This window comes from Thamnophis sirtalis, unplaced genomic scaffold (genome assembly GCF_051295495.1).
Source record: "Thamnophis sirtalis isolate CommonGarterSnake01/CBP01778 unplaced genomic scaffold, rThaSir2_p1.2 scaffold_11, whole genome shotgun sequence".
Taxonomy (NCBI): Eukaryota; Metazoa; Chordata; class Lepidosauria; order Squamata; family Natricidae; genus Thamnophis; species Thamnophis sirtalis.
The window spans coordinates 31,133,549-31,159,327 of NW_028261391.1; the positions used below are offsets into that span (position 1 = coordinate 31,133,549).

General features: G+C 36.3%; 1 protein-coding gene across 1 annotated transcript in view; it reads left to right on the forward strand.

Moving 5' to 3' along the window:
• Positions 1 to 25,779, forward strand: part of COL4A4 (collagen type IV alpha 4 chain) — a 73,974-nt gene that overhangs the window by 10,117 nt on the left and 38,078 nt on the right. The window contains exons 4-26 of the mRNA XM_087726075.1: positions 1,220 to 1,354; positions 2,740 to 2,784; positions 4,281 to 4,397; positions 4,781 to 4,843; positions 5,974 to 6,009; positions 6,875 to 6,937; positions 7,417 to 7,452; positions 7,856 to 7,897; positions 8,890 to 8,970; positions 9,733 to 9,786; positions 10,526 to 10,585; positions 12,232 to 12,311; positions 12,788 to 12,795; positions 13,074 to 13,156; positions 13,994 to 14,063; positions 14,160 to 14,264; positions 16,046 to 16,210; positions 18,813 to 18,905; positions 19,577 to 19,740; positions 20,578 to 20,650; positions 23,046 to 23,152; positions 24,371 to 24,554; positions 25,154 to 25,222. Of these exons, the coding sequence (XP_087582201.1) occupies positions 1,220 to 1,354; positions 2,740 to 2,784; positions 4,281 to 4,397; positions 4,781 to 4,843; positions 5,974 to 6,009; positions 6,875 to 6,937; positions 7,417 to 7,452; positions 7,856 to 7,897; positions 8,890 to 8,970; positions 9,733 to 9,786; positions 10,526 to 10,585; positions 12,232 to 12,311; positions 12,788 to 12,795; positions 13,074 to 13,156; positions 13,994 to 14,063; positions 14,160 to 14,264; positions 16,046 to 16,210; positions 18,813 to 18,905; positions 19,577 to 19,740; positions 20,578 to 20,650; positions 23,046 to 23,152; positions 24,371 to 24,554; positions 25,154 to 25,222 (1,933 nt within the window). The remainder of the gene's footprint in view (positions 1 to 1,219; positions 1,355 to 2,739; positions 2,785 to 4,280; positions 4,398 to 4,780; positions 4,844 to 5,973; positions 6,010 to 6,874; positions 6,938 to 7,416; positions 7,453 to 7,855; positions 7,898 to 8,889; positions 8,971 to 9,732; positions 9,787 to 10,525; positions 10,586 to 12,231; positions 12,312 to 12,787; positions 12,796 to 13,073; positions 13,157 to 13,993; positions 14,064 to 14,159; positions 14,265 to 16,045; positions 16,211 to 18,812; positions 18,906 to 19,576; positions 19,741 to 20,577; positions 20,651 to 23,045; positions 23,153 to 24,370; positions 24,555 to 25,153; positions 25,223 to 25,779) is intronic.

Below are 25,779 nucleotides of genomic sequence, written 5' to 3' on the forward strand. Positions count from 1 at the left end.
ACATGCATGCACTCATGCACATGCATGCACGCATGCGTGTGTACGCACGAATGCACGTGCACACACACACACACAGAAATGTTAACAATAGGATTAACTCTGACTCTTATTCTTCTTTCTTTATCTGAACCATATTTTGAAATTAATTAATCTAGATAAATTTCTACATAAATTTTATCTCTCCTTGTAAAGATAAAAATGTAGAAATTGGAATGGACACATCGGATTTCTGAAAGATTCATTTCTTTTAAAACTTAAAAATAGCAAATAGTTGTCTGAATTGCTTTAGAATTGAGTTCTATGCTATACCTCCAATGTCCTTTTTCTAAAATGGGGAAAATATATACTTAACTTGTCATTAAAAAACAACAACAAATGAGTATTTTTATGCCATAATAAGTGGAGGTGAACTGCTATTCCAGGCTCTTGAGGTTTTCTTTTATTTCTGAGACTTCCGTCCAGCAAAAGAAAGGGGATCCTTGTGCATAAATATATATTGAGACAGTTTCCAAAACAGTTGGGTAAACCTGGAAAAAGACATATGAGTATTTTTATTAATTTAATCTAAATGTGACTTGTGTGGAGTTTTTTATCTGAAAATAAAGTTGACTCTAGTGGCTCTATTTAAGATATATTTTCTCTTTACTAGACTTCAGAAATATGTTTATCACAAGGCTGTGGTTTCATGTCAGTGGTGGGTTCCGGATCCTGTTCCAACTGGTACAGTTGGAACGGGCTCGGCAGCATCCACATGGATGCGCGCAGCATGCGCATGCATCTTAGTGCCTCTGCAAGGCTCCGCAATGCTCCAGCTGCTCAGCGGAGCATCGCACAGGCACTATACATGCCATGCATGTCTGCAGAAGCATTGAAGACTTAAAAGCCTGGTAAGGAGCTTGGGCGGGTGGGTGGACCTTCCGGAGCAATGTACCGGAACGGTATCTGGTGCTCCGGCAGGCTCCAGTACGCCTGTACTGGGGTATATCACCTACAAACCACCACTGTTTCATATGTACATCTGTGCTACAATATAATAAATAAAAATATAATGCAATTAATGTTATATTACAGACTACGATATATGAAATAATCTATGAACATTTTGTTTGAATAAACTATTTTCCTCCTCTGAATTATTGTTCATATTGTTATTGCTTCTCTTTTTTTTACATATCTTACATATTACATTTTTACAATCTAAATTATTTATACTTTGCAGGGACAAACTGGTCAGCCAGGAGTCCAGGGTCCAATTGGTGCTCTGGGTCCCATTGGACCTATTGGTTTGCCAGGAGAAAAAGGCCAGAGAGGGGATCCTGGTCTAACTGGGCCACTTGGTGAAAGAGGAAATATGGTAGGTAATAGATAATAAAACAACGTTATTGTTACTTAGCAGTATTGCATTAAGGATATTAAATGGAATTGTACAATATTTCACATGTGAAGGCAAAAAGATGGTTTTGAACCATATTGAAGCAGAAATATAGCAATATTTGCAACTCAAAGTAAACTTTTCTTGGTATTTTGTGGCTACCTGCAGCTGCTGCATGGTCCTGGGGAAATAAGCATTTGCAGAATTGCCTATTCGTCATGCTTTCTAGGATCTAAGAATTCAAAGTCTTGCACAGTACCAATGTTAAATATTGTGACATATAATGCATTTTAATTAATGTTCCAGATGAAAACCCGGCTTCATGTAATTTGCAATAACTGCTTATGAAGCCATTCAACCAATTTGAAAGAGACGGTGGTATTAGTTAGAGCAGTAAGATTAATGTACCCATACTACTGTTTTAGGTTAGTCTGAATGTTTGATGGTGAATTTCTATGAAACTATTGTATACTTAGTCGCACCATTTATCCTCCCAGCCTCTTACAGTATTCTTTGATGTTAGTACTTTTTTAAACTCTCAGATTGCTTTCCAGTCTTGTTTGATATAACTGTCCATGTAAACCTATGTATACATTTTACCATAACTATATGATCTAATCTGTTTAGGAAAATAAGAAGTAAAAATCAGGAATGAAAATATATCTTCTAAGTAGGAGAAAAACCTGCTGCTTGAAACAAGAAGAGAAATTATTCCTTCCACACATTATTTCTCTGGTGGCAGCAGCACTGTTGCCCATTCTTTGACTTGCCAACTGACCAACAGTCCTATAGATACCTCTTTGACTTTGGTAACTGCTTCTTAATGATGCATATAGGACTTCTGGCAAAGGTACCATGCTGCTTCAAAAAAAATTACAGCCTTTAGATGCAAGGAATCTTTATTAGATGAGCAAAGGGTGGAGTTAGGAAAATCCCTTTTGAATTGAGTGAATTATAATTTCATAGACACATCCATATAGAACTTTGATGACACAGGAATGTGGTTTGTCATTATTATTTTTTCCAGGACTTCTTTAGCTTGATTTCTATCTTATTCAAAATCTGGGTGTTCCATAGTAGTCTCCCACCTGAATATAAACCAGATCCTCTTCACCTTGCAATTCTAAACAAGTTTGACTAAGTGTCATCTCTGCTGAGGCAATGAGTGAGGGCTTAGTGTCAAATCTCTACCTTTTCTGATTTGTCAGAAAAGGGCAATTTCTTCAATCTAATGGTAGTTATTGGTTGAGTGTACAGGCTTTCAAACTTGTTATAGTGAGAAAAACAAATCTAATTATACAAAATTGTTCTATATCATTTTTAAAGTAAAGCATATATTAATATGATTTAATGTTGAATTTCTGCAGGGTCCAACTGGAGTTCCAGGATTTTCAGGTCTAGATGGAATGCCTGTAAGTATGCTGCCAATGTCTTTATATCATATAAAATTGTAGAGCATTGATATTTCAATATGTCTGTATACTACATTCATCTGATATGACTATATATTTTTTTTAAAGTGCATTACAATATGTAATTAATAAAAAAATTTCTGAAGTGGTACCTCAATTATACAGTATCCCAGGGGTGGGTTCCAGCAGCTGCTACTGCCAGTTTGTTAGTGGGCACATCCTGTGCGTGCGCACACTTGATGCACATTGTGTGTGCATGCACAGTACAATAAAAATTGTTCTGCGCATGCGCAGAAACAAAAAACAAGATGGAGGACTGGTTCTGGGCATGGCAGGCCTGGGTCACTGCCACTACTGGTTTGGCCAAACCAGTCTGAACCAGTAGGAACCCACCACTGCAGTATCCATCCCAGAGATGTTTGTTTATGCTGATAATATACACTTTTCAGAGCTTAATAAAATATTATATTTGATGGTATTTTAATGTCTGATACACATCTCCAGGACGGTTACATCTAATGAGGAAATTAGCTAATAGAGAACTAATTTCATTCTTTGCAATGAGAATTAGCCCTAGCTAGAAGAGAAAAAGGAGAAATCCCTTGGAAAAATCCCAGAACTTTGAAGGTTATTATCAAACATTTTTGTTGTAAAAGACTGTTAGAACTGGGTAGTAAGGCAGACTAGTTTAGAACCTTATTACCAGCAGTTATTCTATGAATGTTCTCCCACATTGCAGAATTCATGAATACTATTTTTTTCTGAGTAAAGAGCGTAGAGCATTAATAAGAACAAGTTACTACCTTTGCTTCTGAAACCACAACATTGCATTTTTTTAAAAAAAAGTCTTGTGATCTCCTTTTTATTAAATAGAAGCTTAGAAACATATATTTGTGAATATAAATAATAAACTACACCAAAGAAACTAGTCTATTAATTTTTTTCCTGTTGTTTTTAACTGAATGATTATTTGGATAGAAATTACTATTATAGTTGAGTAGAAATTTTCGTAAAATCCCTACTGGAACTGCAGTTTGCCCTGCAAATACCTTGTGACATTTTGAGCACTTAGCAACTGGAAGAAGAAGCTCTATGAGAAAATGACACCAAAGAATGCATGTTCATATACAATATACTATCAGCTTGCATTTGGAACTTCTGTTAATTTGTGTAAACATTTGAGTAGAATGTTAACCATAGTATTTATATACATGCCTTCTGTATGTTCAATTTGTTCTTCTGACTACCCATAATATTAGCTTTCTGTCTCAGGTATGTTTAACCATTTAAAGAGGTAATATTCAGCCTTGCCCAAACTGGGTTTATTTAGACATAGCAGGCTTCAACTTTTAGATTGTTTCTAATTCTATTGGAGATACACCTGACATCTTATCTGGGTTTTGATCCTGGATTTCATAGTGCATTCTTTCAATATATACAGAGAAATGATGAGTTATTTTAACAGACATACAGAATTAATAGGATTTCTGTTATAGGGGCTACCAGGAATGGAAGGACCTAGAGGAAAGCCTGGGGCAGATGGCTGCAATGGTACCAGAGGTGATCCAGGGCTTCCAGGAGGAGACGGATGCATTGGACCAAAAGGATCACTTGTGAGTTGAAGTTTACTAGATCTTATACAGTTTGTGATCAATTTATAAATGCCACTAATTTGTATATCTATCTTCACTTCATTGTCCAGAAAAAGTGCAGAGATGTGTTTATATTGTAATATGCTCTGTAATATGTTTATGGTAAAAAAAGCACCAATTCAAATGAATGGGTTTACTTAATGACTGGGGCATACGCTTAAACAAACAAACAAACAAACAAACAAAAAGGCTGGAAAATTACTTCTGGTCCTATGGTGCCTCCACTTACAATTAGATTTTGGTTCTAACTACAGACATAAGTCAAAGACTGCATGCATTTTATTGTTTCAGCTTTTGTGTGCAAACTTTCTGTTTTTGTCATGATTTTTAAACATTTTTTATAGGGTATACCTGGCCAAAAAGGAGAAAAAGGAAATTCCATACATACTTTCATTCAAGGAACAACTGTGAGTGTTATGTCATTTTTTAAATAGTGCCTCATGATAAAGAGTTGTGTAAATAATTTTAAATATGTAAGAGCCACGACTTACACCCATAAAGATTGCCATTGGTTTAGGCAAGATTTGTGTTATTAATATTAGGAAATTCTAAAAATGTATACAGGAGTTTAACACATGCAGCTACTATGAAAAGGAATTTAATCCAGGTTGATTAATCATGAATTCATTTTCAATGTCTTTTTAACCATGAATATATTTTACATCAGTGGTAAGATTAAATTTTTTTTACTACCAATTCTGTAGGCATGGCATGGCTGGTGGACATGGCTTGATGGGCGTGGCAGGGGAAGGATACTGTAAAATCTCTATTCCCTCCCCACTCCAGGGGAAGGTTGCTGCAAAATCCCCATTTCGTCCTGATCAGCTGGGAGTCGGGAGGCAGAGAATAGATGGGGGTGGGATCAGTCAGAGGTGGTATTTACCGGTTCTCCAAACTACTCAAAATTTCTGCTACTAGTTTTCCAGAACTGGTCAGAACCTGCTGAATACCACCTCTGCTTTAGATGCACACTTTTGAACTATATTATTATTTTAAAAGGATGAAGACTTAAGTCACAGGCTTTTATATTCTTTTTATTAGGATTTCTAAGTGGAAAATAAAATGTCCAGATAAACATTGTCTTTTAAAGTATATCTTTATTGATATAGTTTATTGTGAAGGTGAAATCTTATTCATACTTATTTGAAAGTGAGTTTTGTGGAACTGTGTGTTTTAATTTGGAATACATACATATAACTAGACAGATCAAAACTAGTTTTAATATTTATATGGAAACATTATGGGTTCTTAAATTATCTGTGTTAGCTTATCTGTGTTATCGATGGTTCTCACTCCAGTATAAGAATTGCAAAAAAAAGTAAAATAACCCCAAATAGAATAAAATATTTAATTTTTTTGATAATTAATTAAATTGTTCAGATAATTTACATTACTTAAACATATAGGCATTTATTTTGTGTTTATTCTATCTATGTAGCTCTTAGTTTCCTTTTTTCCACATAAATCATTAAACTGTAATAATTAATTGTTACCAGTAAGTATTATCTTTCATCTAACATAGTGATTCTGATTGCAGGGAGAAAGAGGGGACCCTGGACCTCAAGGCGCGACTGTAAGCTCCTTCATCAATTTATATGGAGAAAATACATTTGTTTCACTTTCAATTTTTCTATCTAGTTTGAAATTCTCTCAAGTTTAGTAACCCACACCACAGTTCACCACTTGCCTTCCCAACAATGTATTTAAGTGCCAGGCTTAGACTTATGTAAGAATCTGCATATTGGTAACTCAGTTTGTTGCCATCTTAGGATTTCTTAGAATGATCCCCATATAAAAGTTGTAATTTGTAAACCATACCTTGCTACCTTTTTAGAAAGAAGCTAAGAAACTATGTTAATAATAAATATGAGAGACCATCAAATTGTTGAAGCACATCCTCTTTTCAGCTACAGGGGATTGCCTCCTTTCAAAGTTCCACCTGTAAGGATTTGTTCATTTGTTTGTTTTGGCAACTAGACAGAATTCAGAGGGGTATAAAAAGTCTTCATTCTTTCATTGTGTTGCCTGCCTTCAAAATAACATGTTGCTGCTATGCACTGCAGATGCTCCAAATGGTGGGCAAATTCGTGATTAAATTACTTCACACTATTTTATTCATTATTGCATTCCCCACAGAAATATTCATTTGTCTCTGTTGCATTTGTAATTTCTGACCAATAGCTGAGATGTTATTTTATTTATGTACTGCAATGGTAGTTAGCTTTTATCCTAGAACATTAATCATCCTAAGAATAAATTAGTTGGTTGTGCTAGTGTTTGGACTATTTTATTCTAACAGTTCCTAACAGTTAAAGAATGATGTTACCAGGTAAATGGGTATGTTATGCGAGATTTTCCATACCTAGCACAATTTTCTCCAGACGGTAAACAGAATATTACTTGTTAATAGTAAGCATAATATTGTGTGGTTTACTTAGGGTCCTAGAGGAAAAAAGGGACCCAGAGGTCCATCTGGATTTCCAGGCCACCCAGGTGAACAGGTATAATTTTAACATTTTAATCACTTACTTAACTGACATCATGTTAGAATCTGCCTGTATTTTATCTCCTAGTTCACATGTAATCAATCCGGTAGGAGTAACAGAAATCATCTGAGAATGGATGTTCCTTTCTGCCAATAATTCTGTTGGCAGTTTACCCATTCTCTTTTTAATCAATACAGAGTTTATTGAAAATTATTTTTCTTTGCTTAAAGTGTAAAAAGTAAAGCTTTTTGTCTGCAATAAAGACAATCAGGAAAAATAATTTCTGTGGAAGAGATGTTTGAATAAAGCAATAGTGCAACATATTAGTAGGGAAAAGAACAAGAACAGGACAGAAAACCATTTTCCTCACTAATATTTCCAAATATTTCCAACCCCCACAAACATTGCTTTCAAGAGTTGGGATTATATAAAAATTAATCCAATACCCCCAGAGAGTTCCAGGTCTGATTATATCAAAATTCTTATTTTCACAGGGTTTTCAAGGTCAGCCTGGTTTACCAGGTGATCAGGTGAGAGATTTTTGTTCTTGGAAAACTTTATAATTTCTTCATATTGATACTTACTTTTGAAATTTTCATTTTTTTAAAAAAAACCCCTAAATTTAAATAACTGATATATTTTCATATAAAAGGATATACCAATAGAGTAAAACTCTACATTTAATGGATCATGGAGGCAGGGGACATCCTTTAAAACTGTAAATATATGGTTTCTAAAACTTCAGAATTAATCTAAATATTTGCAGTAAATCCTTGATTTAACAGACAAACTGACAAAGATTTACCAGACATCAGTCCATTAAATGAGGGTCGGGTCCAAGTGAAAAAATATTTATGTTGTTCCCATGTGAATTTAGTCTATCATATAAAGTGAATATATTTTCCTTCTTCTAATACATTGATATTTCATCAGGGGAATCCAGGAATTGGAGTGGAAGGACAAAAGGGAGAGCCGGTAAGAAAAAAAGGGCATATGAGAATTGAACATTGAAATATTTAGGAGTTACCAAGAAACTGCAATTTCAGATTATTGATTTTTCTTCTTCATAAATTGAGCAGTGTGTTTTTTGTAAGGGGCTAAATTTGGAATGGAGAAAACACAAGCAAAGCTTTATTTTAAAAGAAGCATTGAAATGTATTTTCATTTTGCAAAGAAATAAATTATATTTAATCTTCTATTTAGTCTGAATAGAATCTGAGGTTTATTTTCAAGTGAACTAGATCTAATTTGATCGCTACTAAATCACTTGTGACATCAATGTTTTTTGAATAGTAATTGATTAGCAAATTGAGTATAAGTCAACAATTTGAAATTGATTTCAAACTGCACCATAAGAATTTTTCATATTATAAGAAGCAATTGTTTCATTTTATTCTGGATTCATTAGACCCCTTATTGAGTATTTGTCCAGTTATAAATATTGTGTTTTAATCAGGATTGAGAAGAAAAAAACCTGGAACATGTTTATAGTAAAGCAATGAGACAGACGCTTGAAATACCTGAAATAATGTCAAATTAAAAAAATCAAGTTTCAAGAAGACAGAATGTGACTTAATGTTAACCAACTGTCAGAAAACTGTTTTACTCTCCATTTAATTGATATGTTCAAATGGAAGTTATAGAGTGAAATTATTTCAATTTGGATTTCTATTCTGAGCAAGCATTTGCAATCGGTTGACTAAATGGCTTATTTCATAACTATATTGTAAGGATTCTATTGTTCTACTGTATCTTCAGCAAGCAAGGAAAACTTGAACGTCTCTATTATTTCATTCTTTAATGGGTAGGTAAATTAATAATCATTGATGTTTAAAATATGTTGTACATGGAAAAAGAGATGACATAAGAAGGAAATGTCAGGGAGGAGTTTTTGAGCTGCAGATTAGGGAGCTGCAACTCACTTTTGTTAGGCTGTTCACTCTATTTGCTCTTTTCATTCTTTGTAGGGTGATGTAGGACCTCCTGGTTCTCCAGGACAGCCATTACTGGTTGGACCACCTAGTTCTAGACTGTTAAAGGGAGAAAAGGTATGCACATTATAAAATTTATGATTACGAGTCAGTAATAGGAGTGGTGTGGTGGCCGAGAGGTGGATCTCTCACCTCACCATCAGGAGGCTGTGAATTCGATCCTAGGTAGAAGCAGATATTTTTCTCTCTGGGCACACTGAGAATGTATCTGCGGAACAAAACTCCACATTGGCAACAGGAAGGGCATCTGGCCATTAAAACACTCTGCTACCTCCATTCAGTTGCCCAGACTCTGCCCTGCAAACAACCTTTGCAAAAAAAGGTCATAAAATTGGTTGCAATCACCCAGCATGATTGATGACCCACTTAATAATCAGCATGATCGATAACCATAATTCATATGAGATTCATATGATTGTCACTATTTATAAACCATCATCAACAGCAATGATAGACAATTTGTAACACTCCAGAAGCTAGGAAACAGGCCTCATGGTGAGGATTCTGGGAATTGTACTTCAGCAATTTATGAACACCATAGGCTGCTTACATCTAATCTATAGGCTAATATTATGTATGAACCAGGCTATTATGGATTATTAAATAAACAATTAAAACAAATCATGGTTAAGTGTAACAAATGAAATCAGTCATTATTCCCTGTATCAAAACAGCTTCTGGCAGGAAATAATTTTTGAGGAAAAAATATTTAATCTTTGCAATTTATACTTTTTAAAATGAATGCATTGCAGTACAGGGTATGGCAGAGTTGAAATGATACTATTTAAACAATATTAAAGCAAACACTTTAATCTTTAGGGAATAAAGGGAATGCCTGGATCTACTGGCTCAAGAGGATTGCGTGGTCATAAAGTAAGTGACAAGTTTTCATGAATATAACAGATAACAATCATTTCATCATGCTACTTGCTAAGCATGTATAGTTACATGTTTTTAGTTACATGTATACTTACTATTATGTAACTGCATTTTATCAGCTGCCAATTCCTCTGGGTAAGTTGTGTGTTAGAGTTGACTTCAAATTATAATACAAGAGATATTGGGGAAAAGAATGCCATGGTCCCAAATGGTATACTGTATAGAACAGAATACAAGTGGAAAACCACTTGCAAATTATAGAATAGGAGGAAAATATACAGAGTAGGATTTAATTAGACACATGGTGTACCTAATTTAATTTAGCTTAAACATTTAATTAGGCAATTTTTTTCTATGGAAAAACTGCAGCTCAGCTATATATTTCTAAGCCAGTGTTTTTTGGAAGATGTGTCTGGGGAATTCTGGGAATTGAAGTCCACACATCTTCAAACTGCTAGGGTTAAGCAACACTTCACTAAATCTATAAAAAATTACTAGAAAGGATGCACTCCAGTACATTAACTGTTCTTGGTTAACCCCTTAGAGCCACCTGACTTACATGGCATTGTAGCAATGGGTCTTTGGAATTAATACGATGAGGCTCTTGTTTGTTTTTTCAGAATTAGGAAAAACATAGGCCTTCTTTAACAATATGCTGCCCTTCTAATTCTATTGGAAATAAAGGGCAACCAATCTTGAAATTATGTAATTGGTGTATTTTGAAACATAACAGGGTGAATTTGCAATTGGAGACAAGGGTGATAAGGGGATTCCTGGTTTTCCTGGAAAGCAGGTAAGAAATTCCAAAATGCTATCTTTATCTCATTTTAATATTGCATTTTTTTTTAAAGGATACTTTCTATTATCTGTTATGTAGAATTTTTAAACAATGATTTGATGGTATTATTGCAAATTGATATTTGGAATGCTTACTATATTTTTCGGAGTTTAAGACATACCCTTTTCCCTCAAAAAAGAGGCTGAAAATCTGGGTGCATCTTATACACTGAATACAGCATTTTTTGCCTCCTGAAACCCCACCCCTTCACCAAAATGGCCGTGCACAGCTTTTAGGAACCTTGCAGAGTGTTCCTGGGGGCTGGAGAAGGCAGAAATGAGTGAAAATAGCCCATTTTTTTGCTCAATTTTGCCTCCCAGCCCCCAGGAGCACTCTACAAGCCTCCTAAAGGCTATTCATGTTCTTTTAAAAAAAATCGGGCCCATTTTCGTGAAAAACAGCCCATTTTTTGGAGGTCTGCAGAGTGCAAAAACTTTTTAAAAAATTTGCGTCTTCAAAACCTTGGTGTGTCTTATACTCCAGTGCGCCTTATACTCCAAAAAATACAGTAATTTATGAGCCATAAGTTAAGCATTGTGAAAGAAGCTGCCACTTCTATTTTAAATCCACAAATACAACTAAATAAAGGAAATTCTGCCTACACAGGCTATTTTGTTTTTATTTTCTTAATAAGCAAAATATTTATGTAGAGCAATATTTCTCAAACTTGGCAAGTTTAAGATGTGTGGAATGGTTGGGGAATTCTGGGAATTGACATCCACACATCTTTAAATTACCAAGTTTGAAAAATATTGACAAAAATAAATTTAGCCAGCAACTAGAAAAACAAAAACATTGATTTTTAGACTATATTTTTAATGAATGAGTACAACATTCTTTATTGTGATTAAGTGAAAGTATTTTATAGAGTCTCATTTATTTGTCATTTATACAGTGTTAATGTAATGTAACGTGAACATGTAGACATTAAACACCGTAGCATAAGAGAAACTGATCAGATTACAGCATTGTTCTAGTGATTGTAATATAGCTGATATATTGATAATGCCTGTATCTGTAGAACAGTACAAAGAATATGTTAAAGCGTTTGGACTATCAGATGTACAACTTTAAAGGGGAGGAGTGTCAGGTACTGAGGATTTAATAGCTGCCAACTAATGTAAGGTTGTAAGCTGTAATCAGTAAGTTGATGCAATGAGGATGATTCAGCAATACAGGTATCATCTGTTTAAGACTCTGGTGGGGTTCACACAAGGCATTTGCTATTTTAAGAGGAGTCTATATATAGGTGGCCATCGGAGGATATTTCTCTCTCTTTTGTCGTGTATCTCATTTTTTCTCCTTGTGTCCATAGGTGAATGGTAAGGGATTTATCTCCATGTATATGTCTGTATATAATTGTATATAAACCACTATTAATTGTATAGAGGCTCTGTGTGCTGGGTGCTGTGATTGGCTCCTGGGTTTACCTCATAATAATAGTCTCGCTGCCAAAACTCTGACATAATCTGGCCTCTTTTCTGCTACATATAAAACAATTCTAACCAATGTTTTGGTTCATTGGAAAATATTTTTTTTCTTGAAGTACAATTTTTTGTCAAATCTTATACTATCTTTTTTTTCCTCTTTAATTCCTCTAGGGAATTCCTGGCTCATATGGTTCTCCGGGTTTCCCAGGAAACAAGGTAGGTACAATACACAGAAATTACATTGCTTATCTGTAGGATTTTTTTTGAAAGATGGAATAATACACCTATGACTAGGTAATTGGATGAAAACAGGGAGAAGAAAATAAGAGTAATTAGACAATTGTCACAATACCAAAATATAAAAAGTAGAGTTTTCAGGAAGATGCACTGAGGCTTTTCAATTTTTTCTTAAATGTTCTAGACATTAGAGAAAGTCAAGTTTAAAGTTTCATCAAGATGTCATCAAATAAACTGAGTTAGCAAAAAGAGAATTGTGTAGATTTCTTATTAGCTATTTTCAAGCTATGGAAATGGAGTCAAAAATGACAAAAGTGTTTCAAAAACAACAAAATCTTATGCCTATTAAATAAAATGCTTTTCAATGATAAATTTTAATCTTTAATGTGCTGAAAGTTCTGACTTTCCATTTAATATAATAATGTTGGTTATTAATGGGGGTTAAGATTGTTAATGGTTACTAGTCAGGTGGCTTGTCTATAATTTTCAGGATCAGGGGTATTGTATGTTTCTCTGAAAAACAGTGTTTGGGGAATTAGAAACTTAATAACTTTCTTACAGATTTTATCTGATTACCATTGAAACAGGATCCTGAATCAGATAAGCTTTTTGTCTTGTTTTATTTACTCCATTGTAATCAGTGCAAGGATATACCATAGTTTTATCCAGTTGTCATGTTAATAATGCACACACCTTGTACTATCTGTGAGGTATGCAAATAATTTCCAATGGTTCATGGATTTCTAATAACTTTAAATTACTTCATTTTCTTAAAGAATCAAACAAATTCAAAAATTTGTTTCAGGGTAAAACTGGAACACATGGAATTCCTGGGCAAGATGGCTTGATAGGCATTAAGGTTAGTTATATTTAAATTTGTTGTTACTTTCATCCCCTAGCCTTTGTATACCTAAAGCAGGGGTGTCAAACTCAATTTCATTGAGGGTCACATCAGGATTGTGTTGTACCTTGGGGAGCTGGAGTATGTGTGTCCGGGGGCATGGCCAGGGTGGGCATGGCCAACTCAACATCACTCATCAAGGCTTTGTTTTAAGCCTCCTGCAGCCTCTGCCAGAGGAAACGAAGCCTGGGTGGGCCACGTGCGGCCTCTCTGAGGTCCATTTTCGCTGGCAGAGGGCTGCAGGAGATTGTCGTCACTGAAAACAGAGCCAGGCATGTCATGTGCGGCCTCCCTGACTCCATTTTCATTGGCAGAGGGCTTCAGGAGGCCCTCATGGCTGAAAATGGAGCCTGAGTGGACTGCCCGTGGCCATCCCGAGCTTCATTTTTCCAGGCAAAGGCTCCATGGGTTGGTCATTTGCTGTTTCCAGGGTAGCCCTGCAGGCTAGATCTAAACACCACACAGGCCGGATCCAGTCCCTGGGTCTTGAGTTTGACACCCCTGCCCTAAAGCAATGAAATCAGTTATTATTTCAAGTTTATATTTCTACCCATCTTTATTCAATACATAGCATTGCATAGCAATGCAATCAGTTATGTTATTTGAAGCAATTATATATAATTGATGAAGCTCATCATTTATCTTGTATTCTAGGGCAGTGTTTCTCAACCTTGCCAACTTTAAGATGTCCTGCTGGCTGGGGAATTCTGGGAGTTGAAGCTCCCACATCTTAAAAATGCCAAGGTCAAGAAACACCCCTCTGGGGAAATGTCACTAAGCGTTCCCATTTTACAGGGGGATCCTGGAGACATTGGGCAGCCTGGGCCACCAGGACCTCGAAGAACTCCACTCACTGGATCAAAGGGTTAAGCTAATCTAGTTACATTATATTCATTTCTCATAAACCACAATAAAATTCAATTATTGTAAATGCAAGTATGCTTTCAATTATCCTGTACAGGTATTCAAGGAGACCCTGGAGACCCCGGACTTCCTGGAGAGAGAGGAACAGATGGAATGCCTGGTTCTGCTGGTGGCAAAGGAAGGCAAGGGGAAGATGGACTCAGTAAGAAACATTTTAGCTATCTTATTTAGCTAGAATTAAATAGTACCATCTGTTTTCAACTCTTCCCACAGATGCTATGGAGACATATTCTGAAATTTTATATATAATTTCTTGCATAATAGCTAATGCTTTGAATTATTTTAGCATGATTTTAAACAAAAAAATAGTAACCTTTACATTTTTTTTGCTAAGGCATGCTGCCATATCTTCTTGTCAATGTTACTGCTTTTAAATGTTATTGTCAGCCTGCAGTTTTCTTTTGGATTACTGTGCCTTTTTCTATTGTGGGAAAATGGGAGGGGGGATTGTACGGAGCTACTTACTGTGTAGCCAAAACAAAATTCCTTCTAGAAAGCCAAGGTCATCCTTTGTCTCTGCACCTCCACACCTAACCGGAACTGGATGGGTGGAACTGCCAGCATGGCAGTGGGAGATTGGACCATGTGATGAAATTGTGGGTGTGGGGCAAGATCTTGAACTTTCAACTAGGTGGGGAAAACTTGGAAGCTTTCAGATTCAGGTTTTCCCAGATGTGCCAACATGGCTCTCTTAATAAATTGGAACTTTGAGCAATATGTTGCCTTGGACTCTTGATTTATTTTTGGATGCTATTTGGAGCCCTGACAGTTATTTAATTTCCTTGTTTAAAGAAAGTAATTGTGGGTTATAGTTCTCTTCTCTATATTCCACAAGGTTATGTAATTAATTCCAATACCATGTTAGTCCTTTTTTTTAGTGCTATGCAGGGTTTGGGATTTGAAGGCAAAAGGGAAGATGGCTGCATATTTTCCTGGGATGAATAGATGCTGCTTATAGTGGCAACATATCCTAAATAAAGACCAATTTGCTTTATAGAATTGCAGATATGTGCAAGGTGCACATTCTGAATGTTCCAAAGCAATTTCTTATGTTTGCATTTAAAGCATTGCCCTACTGTAGCTGTTTGCTAAGTAATATGCTCATTAACTTTTTGTAACTATGTTTTAGATTGGGAGTGGGTAGAATTGATTATGTGAAGTTCTTGGTGCTCTCTGAACTTGATTGCTTGTTGATGATTCACTATCTGACTAAAAATGTCAACAGTTCTGCTGTCTGTGAGGTTTACTGCCTGTTTTGGATTTAGACCAAGCTAAATCCAAAAGCACTAGGGAATTCCTGGCAGCTTGGCAATCGCACCAAACAGTCATCGATAGACACATAGAGATAAATCACATTTACAGACCCCACGTTCTACATGGGGCTAACCTTGAAAGGTATCTGGAACTTCAGCTGCTATAAAATGTGATCATGCAGGCAATTTTAAGCACCCAAAGAAGGGAGGTTTCATTTGTAATAAAGTTCAACTAATTTATACATTTCTGCATATGTTGGTTTAGATGTCAGTTCTGGTTGGTTCAGCAGGAATTTATAACTGAGGAAATGTGGAAAGGGTTGCACTATCATGCATCTATCTACTACTAAAATGTATTTCAAGAGGCTATAGTAAAGTAGAATGTGGCAATCAAAACCATTAAAACTTTATAGTATAAAACCTATGGGGGGAAATCTAGTCTATGTATATGGGAAATCAAGTATAGGAGTCTACACTTGATTGCAAGAAAGCAATTAATTTGCTTTCATTGATGTATTTGAAAAAATAGTTAAATAAAAATTGGAAGTATTCAGAAATTAAGGTAACTATAATACAAATGGAATTATGTTAAAATGTTCAATAAATGAACAGTTCAAAACCACAGACTGCTTTTGTTTCTGATATATAGTCATTTCCCTTTCTTCCATAGGCTTTCCTGGTCCTAAAGGTGCATTGGGTGTAGAGGGTCCTCAAGGCTTCCCTGGTGGCCCTGGTCTTCCAGCTCAGTCTAGTACATCTCCAGGAAGGCCAGGATCTCCAGGATTACCTGGTTTTCCAGGAGTACCAGGAAGACCGGGCTTGCCTGGACCACCCGGTAAGATACGTCAAATGTCAAAGCATTGCATGAGAATTGAATGATTAGTATTTCCAAAATATCACCTGACAGCAGCTAACATTTCCTATAATATTTTCCCTAAATCAAGGAAAATGAATGCATTTTAACTAAGTAGAACACAGGAGTTGGTTGGTTGTTGTTGTTGTTTTGCTAAAGAATCAATCTTATTTGTGTGTGTGTGGTGGCAAGGACAGCTTAGGAGCAAGCTTATTTTATGAGACATTTTTATTCCACAGTAGTCATCCTTAATTCCGTTCCCACTCTGCCTGTCCAAATAGAAAGAGAACGAGAGAGGATATGTGTAGTGTATTATTTAGGACAGTGGTCCCCAACCTTTTTATCGCCATGGACCAGTCAGCCTTTGATAATTTTACCGTGGCCCGCTGAGCGCGCGCAGGGGTAGGGGGCATTGTTCGCGACGACACATTGATTGTTCAGTATGGCTAGTGTAGATAGCGTAGCACAAACTGCGCCTACGCAAGGCTATGCTACTAGCGCTGTCTACGCTAGCCCTACGTAGCTGCGCAGGTGCTCTTAGGTTTTTTTCAGGAATCGGCCAGCGCTGAAGCGCTGAAAAGGAATGAGAAGGGCGGCGCTGGACACAGGGGGGCGGTGGGCCGCTGGTGACGTCAGAGTGCCACCAGCGGTCCAGTAACACCCCTTGTGCCAGTTAGCCCTAATTTGCATACAGAAAGAAACTATGGCCCCCGGCCGCTGCAGCGATCATGGCCCCCGGCCGCTGCAGCGATCATGGCCCCTGGCCGCTGCAGCGATCATGGGCCCCGGCCACTGCGCGGCCCGGTGCCAGGTACTCCACGGCCCGGCACCGGTCCGCGGACCGGGGGTTGGGGATCACTGATTTAGGACACTGGGCTAGGAGCAGAGAAAACCAAGTTCTAGCCCTTCCCTTGAAATGGGAGATAGTTGATTAATTTGGGCTCATTCTCTCTCAGTCTAGACTGGGAAATAAAAAAAAACCTCTTCCCTACCAGACAGCACTGGACCAATGGAAGATTATGGTTTACAACGATCAATGAAGAGTCCCCATCTTACAGTAGATTAATTAACAACATCCTTAGAGATATGCGACTTATTTGCAGTGAAATAGGCAATCAGATGTATTTCAGACTTTATTCAATATTTATCTATGGGGCTAGTAACAATTAATGGTAGTGAATGTTGCTGAAAGGTCTATAAAGATTAAGAGAAACTGAGTCTATTGCTGTTTCTGTCCTGTTTCTGAGGCTGGATTTTGATTGGAATGGAAAAATGAGTAAAAATTGTGAAAAAAGAAAAAGAAAAAGTGCAGATCAAATGAAGGCTTTTTCAAGAAAGTACGCCCATACCTCCTTCAAAAAAGCAGCATTGTGTCCTCCCTTAAATGAATATTTACTGTCCTTGAATCCATCTACTCATATCCCACTTAGCTTTTTGAAGGAAGGCCTGCTTATCCACCTCAAAATGGCATGGATCTAGTTCTCCAGTGGCACATTTCATTCCATAAGAATTCTATCCACTTCTATCCTGGGTAGCAGTAGAAGATGCCACTTTACTTGATGCAGTGAGTTCTGCTTAACTGGCTTCCAACCCAAGACAGGAATTAGTTTATTAATTTGTATACCATGAGTTTCAATTCTTTGGCCTATGTGGTTTATAGCAAAAAAAGAGATGAGTGACATTTATTGCACCACCACAAATGCATCCAATGATGTACTTTCTGTCTCTAAAAGGGCTTGGGTTAAAGTGTTGCTGGGCAACAGTCTGTAGAAGTAATCAACATGGAGAAGAATTGAGCACAGTTAATCTGTGTGCTCCAGTTGTCTTAAGATACATAAACTCACTACTTTCAACAGTTGGAAGGGATCTTGGAAGTCATCTAGTCCAACCCTCTGGTCACGCAGGAGACCTATACTAGGGATTCAAACCGCCGAACTGCCGACATTTCTGATTTACAAGCTGAGCGTCTTAGCCACTGAGCCTCCTAGTCATTTTCTTGATCATGTTAACTACAAATGATACATTTAAAAGTGGGAAATAGATTTCCAACTTTTCAAGGTTAAGGGAAGGTTCCCTTACTTATGGTCTTATCATTGCCTCTTTTAGACAGAAGGGACATAGTCATCCCACAAAAATGCTTTACTTCCCATAAATAATAATCAGCATACTGATAGCTCTTTGCCTCTCTAGGCATCCTACTTATATTATCAAGTTCCACAAGCTGAAAGAAATCTGAACAATGAAGCAAGGAGTTACTACAGTTCCATCAATATATCCAGCTCCCAAATTGTAGACTTTATCTACAAAGAAAATGCAAAAATCTCACAGTGATTTATGGACTATTCAGATTCTTCCTTCCCAGCTTCTTGATGCAGCAGTTACTCTACAATGTAGAAAAGCAATGGCAGCTATTTATATGCAGATACAAAGAAGACAGAAAAATATGAATTCAAATGGACTTTAGTCTGTGCTCATTCTTAGAAAGCAATAGAGCAGGGATAAGTTTGATTTTTTTTAATGACAGTGGGAAACCCCCCCCCCCAATACATTTATATTATAAACCTGATTATTTTACATCTTCAAGGTGTTGCCTGTGAAGGGAGAGGGTCCCCTGGAGAACCAGGAGCTAAAGGTCCAAAAGGACCACCGGGAGAAAGAGGTGGAAAGGGAGTGAAAGGCAAGTATATGCCCCCCTCACAAACCAAGTATTTAAATATTATGATATTTAGTCATTTATGTCCTTAAACCAGCGCTCTTCTGTGTATCAAAATAAATTAATCAGCCATATTACTGTGTTTTCCCGACCCCCAAAAGAAGCACTTGGCTTTAGTTTCGGGGAGATCTTATTATTTTTGAGGTGCAAGAGGTGGTGAGCGTGGTCATTTCATGGCTGCTGCTGTGTTGCAATATTTTTGGGGAGGGCTTTTTTTCAGGAGAGGCCTTATTTTAGCGCATGTGCTCAAAAACCCGATTGGGTTTATTATCCAGGAAGGTCTTATTTTCAGGGAAATGGTAGATAATAGCAAAGCCATTCCACTTTTTCTGCCATGCTCTTTTTCCTCTGACCTCCTGTGTCCCTTGAGGAAGCATCGTACCCACATTTTCTTCAATATTGCCTGTGATTTTGAATATCTTTGTTAAGGACTGTGATTGTATGGAAGTGAACCAAAAGATTTTTTCCAGAGCTCCAAACCAGATGTGAAATTGGAGAGAAAGACAGAATAAAACAATGTAAACAAACAGTGGGTGCATCCTCCAACAAAGTTTATTTCTCATGTCGGAGGGTGGTAGAGTTAACTGTCACTTAGTTTTCTCACTGGGTTTATGCTAGGTGCTTTGTTTATACAGGAAATCCAGGGAACTGCTCCTGTGGGCTTGGCCCTTGTGGTCCACCTGGCCAACAAGGTCTACCAGGGATACCTGGGAGAAAAGGAGAAGTGGGAACACCTGGAAAATATGGAAGAAAAGGTGATCCCGGTTTTCCTGGTAGAAGAGGAAGACCAGGGCCCTTAGTGAGTAACCGCTTTTTAAAAATTATATCAAGCTAATTAATAGGAGAAAACATATAGACATGTGTGCAAGAGTATAAAACATGATCTCATAATTAATAATTATAATTAAAACAAAGGAAAAGGAAGAAAAGATGCTGGATAATTTTTTCAAAAGTCTTCTTGACCTTTGCTCCTTGTCAGAAACGATCTGGTTTATAGTAATCCCAATTCAAATGTTAATAATTAACAGAAATCATCTGTACATTGCTGAAATCAGGTCTCAATTTCTCCTTCACTATTGTGCTATTAGTTTAGCCAAACATGATGTCCGCAATGTCTACAATTCTTGATGCCTTGGCAGATTCCAAATATTGGGGAAATGGCCAAGAAAAATAAACCCAATAACAATCATCAAGCTACAGATTATCTAATAATTGTTTCAATATTGTATGTTTTTCTTTTTAAGTTTTACTATTTTATTGCATTACCTGAAGTACCTTATAAGTAGAGTATAAATTATAATTTAACAAATAGCAGTTTAAAGATTCAATCAGGTTAAGTTGGAAGCAAATGTTCTAGTAGAACTGAATGTCATGAAAACAAATCATTAAACAATACCTATAATCTTCCTAAGACATTACTACTACATACTATGTCATGGAAGAAATACATTAATCAGTGTGTTGTCTTCTCAAACAGAATAAATTTCTCATTAAGTAGAGGGAGAAAGTAAGCAAGCACCATACTCTTTTTTCCCCATGCTGTTCATTGAATAAGTTTATAATTACAATATTTTATTAATTCAAATAAATAATTGAGTGAATTTAACAATAACCTGGGTATTTTTAAATTTCAAAGGGATTGCCAGGTCCATTTGGACTGACAGGTGAAAAAGGAGATAAAGGTGACCCAGTTGAAGTAAGGATCAAAGGTAACTATGCAAACTACTATAATTATAAGATTTGAGAACTGCTGCTTTGACATCTCCAAATCTTGTACTGCACTTGGGGGAAAAGGAAAAGGAGGATACAGGTAAAAGCAATGGGGTACTTGTGTGTAGCTCAACTGCAATTATCTTAATTAAGCATGATGGCTATATTCTCCCATCCCACATTGGGTCATATATTTTACAATGGCTTGTTTAAACTACAGATGCCTGATACACCTGAACCAGGTAATTTTGAGTTCATCTTGGTTTACCAGTATTAAACAAGAAGACTGACAAAAATAACACAAAATGAAATATTAAGCCTGCATGATATGTTTTGCCATTTAACATGCATCTGTATGCTTTTAAAACAATAGGAATTTATTACACATAAATTCTCCTTCAGTTTGTTTACCATTCTGAGAACTAGAGCCTGGGCTGCTTATGTTTTTACTTACAAAGAGGTACTCTGAAATTATTTTCAACTATCAGAAATGTTATATTAAAATTAACCTTAAAAGTGACCTATGCAGACTCTTGAAATCAATGCAAATCATCTATCCCATAACATAGAATTAAACCATTTGGATTTACTAAATTAATCAAGTACTATTTGGATTTGATTTATTATAGTCCTTATGTAAATAGAATGGAAAATGAAATAAGAAATAATGATTATATGATTGATGTCAATTCCCAAAATGTCATAATTAGAATAAATCTCTCAAACTTATTTTTGTGACTCACTATTAACAATAATGGGAGAAATACTGCAATTTGCATCTTATCATATATCTCACCACTAATACTTATTTCTCTATTACATTACATGAAGTAGATGAATAACCTTTAGCATACTTCCCAAACCCCCTTGAATCAGTTCAGAACACCAAAAAAAAGGCAATCTGGCACAATCTGCTATATGCTGAGGTATATATTTGCATTTTGTCAGTGGACCCATCTAGTGTTTAACTCCACCTACAACTAAAAGTAAGGTTCTACATTTAGGCAACATAAATGAAATGCACAGGTACAGTATGGGTGATACCTTGCTCAATAGTAGTAACTGTGAGAGGGATCTTGGAGTCCTAGTGGACAACCATTTAAATATGAGCCAGCAGTGTGCAGAAGCTGCCAGAAAAGCCAACACAGTTCTAGGCTACATAAACAGAGGAATAGAATCAAGATCATGTGAAGTGTTAATACCACTTTATAATGCCTTGGTAAGGCCACACTTGGAATACTGCATCCAGTTTTGGTCGACACGATATAGAAAAGATGTGGAGACTCTAGAAAGAGTGCAGAGAAGAGCAAGAAAGATTACTGGACTGGAGGCTAAAACATATGAAGAACAGTTGCAGGAACTGGGTATGTCTATTTTAATGAAAAGAAGGACTAGGGGAGACATGATAGCAGTGTTCCAATATCTCAGGGGTTGCCACAAAGAAGAGGGAGTCAAACTAATCCCCAGGGCACCTGAATGTAGAACAAGAAGCAACAGGTGGAAACTAATCAAGGAGAGAAGCAACTTAGAACTGAGGTGAAATTTCCTGACAGTTAGAACAATTAATCAGTGGAACAGCTTGCCTCCAGAAGTTGTGAATGCCCCAACACTGGAAGTCTTTAAGAAGATGCTGTATAGCCATTTGTCTGGAATGGTATAGGGTTTCCTGCCTAGCCAGTGGGTTGGACTAGAAGACCTCCAAGGTACCTTCCAACTCTGTTATTCTATTCTATTCTAAATCCACCTATCAATTTCTTAAAGGTCCTTATAAAATATTCACAAAGAAAATATGGCCTTTGGGAAAAAAAACACATAAAAAATAAATTGCCCGCTCCTTATATAAAGTATGTAACCTACTATATACTAATTTTCTAAAGACATCTTCAGTTTTGACAAAACCTCTGCAGAACTCAAATGCATTATAAGCTATCTAAATTCCAAATGTTTTCAATGTATCTTCTCATCTGTCTCATTATAATTAACTTTTTAAGAAAAAGACTAAAATTATGCACAATCCCTATAGGTATCCTATATTAGAGATGGTTTTTATTGGGGTTTTTGGTTAATATTCCTTGCAAGACAGAAAGGAATTTTAAACTTTACAGACTTTATGATATGCATCCAGTTTTCTTCATTATTACAATATAATTATTTCCTTTGTATATATGCTTATTCTACAACATGGGTGCATCACACACTGGCTACACCCACCCTTGGTCTAGCGAAGGGAGAAAAAGTCCCGATACATCACATGACGACAACGTGACACCGCGAGTTTGACACCCCTGTTCTACAACTATTGGAAATTATTTTTCTTATTAACTGAGGCTGACTTGAATAGTAACATGAACGTATTTCTTCAGATAGTAATTATAAGCTTTCCATCATTTGTAGGGGTAAAAGGAGAAAGAGGTGTTCCGGGACTACATGGATTTCCAGGAATAAATGGCAGTTCTGGCAAGACTGGAGAAGGAGGATTCCCGGGCGATAAAGGGATTCAGGTAAATCTGTTTATCTTGAAGCCTGCCTTTTATTGTAAACTAGTACCTTTTCCTTTTCAAAGAAATTCCAGGAGTTGGCAATATCTGGACATCTGTGTCTAGTCCAGGGGTGGGTTCTGGCCAGGGATGTGCAGGCAGAGGAGGCAGAGCCTCACCACTGTCATCATGAAAAGAAAAGAAAATGTAAAAGGAAAAAGGCTGAGGTAGTTGCTGCCAGAGTCACAGTGGATGACTCTGCTTAGTGCTTAACTGTTTAAAAAAGCCTCTAAAAAAAGTGCCCTCTACAGGAGGAGACGGGAGAATCACGTTTACCAATAGGCAAACTATTTTTGTAAGCAGACATATTTTCTAGTGCTTTCCAGGCAGATTCTTGTTTGATGTTTTTAAACCACACCCGGACTGAGCAATTTCTCAGTACTGAGATGGTCTACTCATATTACAAATTACTTTTTTCATTGTTTGTGGAGTATGTCATTGGTTCCTAATAAATACATGTGGCACTGTCATCATCAGAGGTAAAGAAAACAATGAATAGAATTCAAATTTTGTTGTTATTGAGTTGCCAGGTAAAATATTTTTGTTCCTTCAAGTGTGCATATTGCTAGAACTCAGTCTTGAATTTATCAGATTCTGGGTTTTTAAAATGTTTTGTAGTTGTTTGCTGTGAATTTACTTCAAAATCACTTTGATAAAAATATAGTATTTTATACATCAGTAGTGGTATTCAAATTTTTTTACTGCTGGATCTCTGGCCATGGTTTGGTGGGTGTGACATGGATTGGTGGGTATGGCTTAGTGGACGTGGCAGGGGAAGGATACTGTAAAATCTCCATTCCCTCCCCACTCCAGGGGAAGGTTACTGCAAAATCCCCATTTCCTCCTGATAATCTGTTACTTAGGAGGCAGAGAATAGATGGGGGCGGGGCCAGTCAGAGGTGGTATTTACCGGTTCTCTGAACTACTCAAAATTTCTGCTACCAGTTCTCCAGAACTGGACAGAACCTCCTGAATACCACCTCTGTTATACATGTATAAAATATAGTTTATATGTTTAACTAATTATGACTTAAAGTATTTAATTAGAATTTAGAACAGACATGCTGCCCACATGATAATTAGCTACATCTGGATAGGATCTTAAATCAACTTGAATGTAATAGCATTTAAATGACATTCAGGTCACAAATATTATTTTGTATTTACCTGAATGGTGCACAGGGAGAAGATGGAAGAGCTACGCAAGGTGATAAAGGATTTCCTGGAGACCCTGGAATTCCAGGCCCAAGAGGTCAAAGGGGGACACCAGGTTTTGGGATTCAGGGCGCACAAGGTGTCCCAGGCCTATCCGGAGATCCAGGAAGCCCTGGTATAAAAGGAACATCTGGGCCAAAGGGTCAAAAAGGTAATTAATTGATGTTGAAAATAAAAAAGGAAAAATTGCAATTTTCAATTGGATATTTCACCAACACAGAACTGTTATTGCAGCATTAATCTACGAATAAAATATAAAGAGCCCTTGACTTACAACCAATCATTTAATGACATTCCAAAGTTATGACAGTGCTGAAAAAACTTATTTATTATCTATCCTTGAAATTATGATCATTGCACCACTCTTGCATTCATATGATTGCAATTTGGCTGCTTGGAAACTGGCTTGCATTTATGACAGTTTTGCAGTGCCTTGTGGTCATGTGGTGCTATTTGTAACCTTTGCAGCCAGCTTCTTATAAGCAAAGTGAATGATTTATTGTTTAGCAACCAAATTTCCATGTCCAATTATGGTCATAAGCCAAGAACTACCTGTATTGATATCTATGCATATTTATTTAGAAATAAGTATAATTTTTATTTAGTGGTTTCAATTACTCAAAATGTTGCCACAACTAGAAGGAATGTTTCCTTACAAATAATTTCCAGCCAGTTCATAAACTATTATTGGTTTAATCTTTCTCTGGAAGATTGAGAGTTGAGATTCACATGATTTTTTTTCTATTTTAGGTATTATTCTCCCAAGTGGAAGAGCATATCCCGGGAATCCAGGTATACCAGGATATAAAGGTATACCAGGTATGGCCACCAAAATAAAATAATTATTTTTGCTAAATCAAGTTATTTGTCTTCATTTTAAAAAATAAACAGCTCTCTATAATTTAGACTCATACAAAATTAAAGTGTAGCAAAATCATTTTAGAATGAAAACAGGAATATAAAGGTAAAATAATAAAGTAAAATATAAAATAAATATTTTATCCAAACTAAAAAGTTGGCTTAAACTATTTTGTGATATTCTGTGTAGGAGAAAGTGTGACATTTTATATTGACTGTGAATTAAGTGATGAACATACATATATAGACACACACATATACATGTATATATACATACACACACATACTATATTCACATGCATACATATAGTTGATTAGCATGAAGGTTCTTTCTAAAGGATTAATAATGAATCTCAGATATATTTTCTTTTTGATTCTCTTTGATTCACTATAGAATTCTATCACATCCTTCTAGAAAAGTGAGATGCAATTTGTCTCCTCTATAATGTTTAAAAAAAGTGTAACTGAACTGTTATGATGATTTGATTGCTTGCACTGGTGCTTTTGGCCAAGTACCA